At 42.5% G+C, this 6,000-nt stretch overlaps 1 protein-coding gene across 1 annotated transcript in view; it reads right to left on the reverse strand.

The window, feature by feature from the left end:
• Window positions 1–624: 624 nt before the first annotated feature.
• The window catches only part of ncf4 (neutrophil cytosolic factor 4), a 67,121-nt gene continuing 61,745 nt past the window's right edge, over window positions 625–6,000 (reverse strand). Inside the window, exon 10 of the mRNA XM_063222985.1 lies at window positions 625–920. Within this exon, the coding sequence (XP_063079055.1) occupies window positions 716–920 (205 nt within the window). The 3' untranslated portion in view covers window positions 625–715. The remainder of the gene's footprint in view (window positions 921–6,000) is intronic.

Consider the following 6,000-nt stretch of genomic DNA (forward strand, 5'->3'; position numbering starts at 1 on the left):
ACTGATTATGTCTTGTTACTGCAAAACTTGCTGAGGGATGCATTTACACGGCATGATTGTTACATTACTTTGAATAACATTATATGCAAGCAATGCTTTTATAAATATATTATAAAAGTAATTTCTAAGAGGACGATACTCAGGAAGATTACATCTTTAGGGGTATCTGTAGCACTGGCATGACACGGTTTGTACAGATGAGAAGATTTTTGTTTTGTTTTGGAGGGATGTCTTGGAAGAGTCATCATCACACGATTTTAGAAACAACCCTTGCCCTCACACACTGAACATGTTTATTTGACTATTTATTTAAGAATAAAAAGAATATTTTTTTACGAAATGGTATGATCAAGGTTCAAATAATGCATGCCTTCAAATACTTTTTTAATTGCATGAAATCATTTGCACATTAGTTTAAAAACACACACTTGCACGCACGCACGCACACACGCACGCACACACACACACACACACACACACACAAACAATTAGAAGAGCATGGGCACACACACACACAAGCGCACGGCACGCACGCACACACACACACACACACACACTCTCACACACACACACACACACACACACACACACACACACACACACACACACACACACACACACTGACTCACTCACACACACACACACACAAAGAGAAGCACACTGTCACAAACACATGCAGACATAAGTGTGCACACACACCACCCTTTGGTTTCCTCTAGTACTCAGTGTTGTATGCAGTGAGGTCGGTTGCCAGGGTGACGAGCAGCTCCCAGGGGTACTGGTTGACGGGCCGCTTCTTTGACCCCTGACCCTTGCTCTCCCACACCATCAGGGCCACGTCCTCGTCGTCCAGGATACGCACCAGGTCGCCGTCGGCGTCACGGTAGTTCAGGGCGATGTCCTCCATCTTGAAGAGCTCTCTGTGGCAGCAGGAGAACAACAACAACAACAACACAGGGTTACTGTATGGGAGCAAGGTGGGGAAGAGTTCTGGATTTGTTGCGGGTACTTGAAGTGCTTCCTCCCCGTGGCAGGATAAGATAAGATCAGATAAAACTTAATTGTCTGTTACGTATGGAATAGCGGCCGACGAGGTGTCCTGATATCAAGGGAAATAATGGACGAGGCGGAGCGTTCCAACAGCCCGACGGGCTGTTCGCTTCGCCATGTCCATTTTCCCTTGATATCGGGACACCTCGAAGGCCGCTTTTCCGCTTATCACCCGGTTACCAGCATTGAAGCATTCATTTCTTAATATGTTGATCTAAGGCTTCGTGAGAAAGTATTTTAACCACTGCGCTTGGTACGTTGCTATGGACACCACTTCCTAATCTAGTGAGACGCGCCTCTATCGGAGGCATGTAATGACGTGCGCATAACGTTGGGGTGACTTGACAACCAAATGCGATAGAATTGACGACTGGGTTTTTGACTTGACAACTAGATGCGATAGAATTAGTAATGGGGTCTTGATTAGAAAACCAGATGCGATAGAACTAACGATGCGGTCTTGACTAGACAACCAGATGCGATAGAATTAGTAACGTCACTTCGCCAGGAAGTTAGAAAAGAAGCAACTTGGACACCCACACGCCCGCACGCCTGCACGCTCGCATGACATCATAGGTGTCCTGCTACCGGGGGAATAAAGGACACCTGCTCAGCCAATCAGAAGACGTTCCGTCTGCTCACCGGGTGATAAAAATGAATGTTACGGGTGCTATTCTTCCAGGTCGTCATAACTGTCACGATAGTTCAGCCTTGAAGACCTCCCTGTGGCAGGAGGACAAGGTGGACGACAACAACAACAACAACAACAACAACAACAACAGCAGCACCACAGGAAGTGGATGACAGCTGGTGAGCTCATGTGATCAGGTATGGGTGACATGTGAATGCAAGAGTGAATCTGATGAAGCAACAGTGACACACGTTGTTCACCTAATCAACTCAGTAAAGATCATTGTGCAGTGACGTACAGACCCTTTTCCTTGGATAACTTTGACTGCATATCACCAGCACCTGGAAACCAGTTGTGCACAGGGACTCTGCTTTGAGAACAACACACAAGGTTATGCTCAGTGGATTTGTGACAAAAGACTTAACCAAAGATGATAGTGAGCGCATGGTAGCTCTATGGGAACAATGTAGGGATGAGTTTTTGACTAGTTGAAGGTACTTTGAGATCCCAGATGTCAGTGGGTTTCTCAGTGGATTTGTCACATAAAGAGGACAGCGATCACTGCTCAGTGGGTTTGAGATGTGCCGGAATATACAGTATGTTACTGTACCAGACATTAAAGTGGACGTGACAGAACTGCATTCATGGCATTTTATAAAAGTCAAAGTAGTTGTGATTTTTATGTAGTTTATGTAGACATGCTGCCGTGTTGGCTTTACATCATTTTGTTATGCCTCACAGACATTTGTGTCTATGAGAGCGGGGAAAGACTTCTGCACTGATTGTGGGTGCTTTAAGTTCCAACGTTTATGTGTGAATTCAATGTAAATACTGTATGTGACACAAGATGCACACTGTAAACCTACAGTGTGAAAATAAAATAAAATGTAATATAATGTTTTACATCCCCAGCAAAGATCATGCAAAATTGAGGTTTCAATGGAAAGTTTGAAAGATTAAAAAACATAAGTATCTATAAGAACCACTTGCGAAGGCTGGCACAGCTGGCCATAATATTACAACTCTTAACGGAACTGTAAAAATGATGACTAGGCAAAACCAGAGGGGCAACTGTTTGTAAATGTCCTCCACTTTCTTCAGAATTTCTGCAAAACGCTGGGTTTTTATGGTGTCAACAAAAAAAAGAAACATCTTAGGAAGAACAAGAGAAAGAGGTACCCTTGGGGCACTTGTGTAGTTGCTTCAAAAATAGTACAAAAAAAATCCCTTCTCCTCGTCTAAACTCCTGGCATACACTCTGCAGCACGCAACCAGATACTATAGTTGTTTGTTTGCAAGTTTGAGGGAAAATGCACCCCAGCTTCCTGTCCAGAGCAGGGGTGCGCAAACGGTTTTTTTTGGGCCAAGGGACCCCTAATGGAGTTGAATATTTTCCAAGGACCCCTTTACAATAGCAGCACAATATTACAGTTACAGAGTCATTGACTTTTTGTAGTAACAGAAATAAGGGCAGTGCAATCACAGCTAAGATAAGATGAGATGAAAGAAAGCTTTGTCTATTACACATGAAACAGAAAATTGTCTCGTGCTGTTGCACCGCAGTCCCGGGTTCAGTTCTGACCCAAGGTCCTTTGCTGAGCCTCCCCTGTCTTTCTCTACCCCCACTCCTTTAATTTTTTTTAAAATAAAAAAACATATAAAATAATATCATATTCAAATATATTTCAATATTTAAAATATTTGTACAAAATGCCGGGCTATTTTTTGGTGCCAGCTCAGACCTGGAGGCAAGGTACACAACCAGGGGGAGAGGGAGGGGGAAACAGGAGCAAGGTGCTTTGGGTGGTAAATGAGGAGGGGGGGGGGGCAAGGGCAAGGTGCTTTGGGTGGTAAATGAGGAGGGGGGGGGGGCAAGGGCAAGGTGCTTTGGGTGGTAAATGAGGAGGGTAATGTGACAATAGGGAGAGAATAATAATGGCGGCAGGAGAGGCCGAGATGATGATAAAACCCTCACACCAACCAGACAAATGAACAGATTATGAGGTGCCACTTTTGGAAAATAAATATATAAAGAAGATGAGACGGAATGAAAAAAATGACATGAGCAGATGATGAAACAGAATGAATGAATGAATGAATGAAAGACTGAATGAACAGAGAGGGGAAAGGGAGGAGCGGTAGATGAGGTGAGGAAGGAGGAGGAGGAGGAGGAGAATGGATAGCTGGAGTCGGAGATCAGTGAGGCGTGAAGAGAGAGAGAGAGAGAGATGGATGAAGTGAAACAAATATAGCTGCAGCCTAACGGCGGCTGATAATGTGGCTGATGATAGAGGATGCAACCGTGCAAATACAGATGCAGCTCAATGAATTAAGGTGTTGTGGGGAAGGGTTTTTTTCCCAATGTAATGAGAAATGCAAAAGTAGGCCCAAGTAGGTACAAAAAAAGAAAAAACTAACCTTTCTTTGCATCTGCACTTGTTATTCAGTTTATTTCCTGTGCACTTTGTATCTGGTAGACATGTTGGCTATGATTCTGTCCTCGTTTGTAAGTCGCTTCGGTTATGAAGTGTCTGCCAAATGCAATGTAATGTAATGTAACGTACAGTAGGTATTCTTGCTATGTTACACAAAGGGAGGGATACACCTAAAACCTTGTAAGAATGGATACTGTAAAAACATTAATAATGCTAGTCATCCGAAATAATAAACACACAGGAGTAGATAGATACCATTTACAGTACTGTGCACATGTTTTTACTTATTCAATTTTCTTAGCTTTTATTGCATCTTTGTCACTCTGAATTATTTCAGATCAAGGAAATGTTAGAAAGAGATACTGTAACTCTAAACTCAACACAAAAACACGTCTTAATTGCCAATTTTATTACATTTTGCTTTATTACATTTTTGGAGAGCATATGGTCAACCCTGTTGTGCAAAATGCTGAAAGAATTTGTCCATTGGTATAAGTTGCTATTTAGATAAAGTCAACATTTCAAGTTTTAGCTACAGTGAGAAGCTTCAGAATGAACATTCTAAGTCCTTTGCTGCTGCTTCCAGATAAAAAGAACACAGTTATTGCCATGACAATTTGATGGAATGTTTACCTTTCTTTGGAACTTTAGAAAACCAAACTAGAATGTTCACGACAGTGCATCTCCGTCTATTTGAGACACTGGAGAGAGAGAGCTCTGCAAGATTTTCAAATGCTGCTGGAGTGAAGAAAGGTGTGGAGACCCGTGTGGCCACTCCTGAGATGCTCCAACTGGAGGCAAGACCAGGTTAAAAGGCAAACGCTCTTACAGAGCCTCTGAAAGAGGAGACTCCTGCAAAGCCAAGCTTTTATGACAGGTGGTGTGATTACCAGGAAAGGGTCTAGGTTATGGAGGAAAAACACGCCACCCAAAGCAAGAACTCATTTGCCCGGAAACAGCTGGATTTGATTTTGGGTAAGCATATCATAAACACCAACTTAAACCCTTGACTTTTGTTTCATTTTAGTTTCAACTGCTTGTATATTACTATTGTATTAAATATGGTTTATTTCCAATATTACTTATTCTTCTGCTTTATTTTCTGTATGCCCATTCAATCAATTTATTTTGGATATTATATGCTGTAATAAAATTGACTGCAAACTTGAACGCTATGTCCTTATCAAACATTAGGCCTCTTTGTCTCCATTCTACAATATGTAGGCCCTATGTGTTTATACGTTTACCCCCTTGTTTCCTGAAGAATCAGGAGCCCTCTCTGCTGGAGGCTCATAGGCTGATGTAGCCGATAAACAAGACGGTACGCCTACCTGGGGCAAACCAGCAACCCTTACTGCTGAAAAACCAAGAATCCTCATTGACTTCAGCCGCCCATGGGCTGATGCAGCCGACAGACAAGAGAGCACCTCTGACCAAGAATCCTGAGACAATCTTGGCACAGGAGAGATCTGGACAAATTAAATCCAACTAGGACTAGGAGTAGTATTGAACTCAAAATTGGCAAACATTATGGACTTCCAGACTTCCTCAGACAACCCCTTCAACACACGGGGGGTAAAGGATCCTGAGACAGTGAGGTGGGAGATCAGGAAAACTCCACTCCTGCTGGGACTTCATTAGAACTGCACATGGAACACTTTTATTAACACAACTGCATACACATGCATATTTTAGGTGCATTTTTCGTATTTAATATTAAATTTGGGTTATTCGTTTTACTCTGTATTGCATCTTGTTGTTACTTTTTGTTTATTAATTTATTCAATGATACAGTAGCTGTGTGTCTGTCTCCATTTCAACTCAAGTTCAGAGGTGTATGTGTGTGTGTGTGTGTGTGTGTGTGTGTGTGTGTGTGTGTGTGTG

This window comes from Engraulis encrasicolus, chromosome 1 (genome assembly GCF_034702125.1).
Source record: "Engraulis encrasicolus isolate BLACKSEA-1 chromosome 1, IST_EnEncr_1.0, whole genome shotgun sequence".
Taxonomy (NCBI): Eukaryota; Metazoa; Chordata; class Actinopteri; order Clupeiformes; family Engraulidae; genus Engraulis; species Engraulis encrasicolus.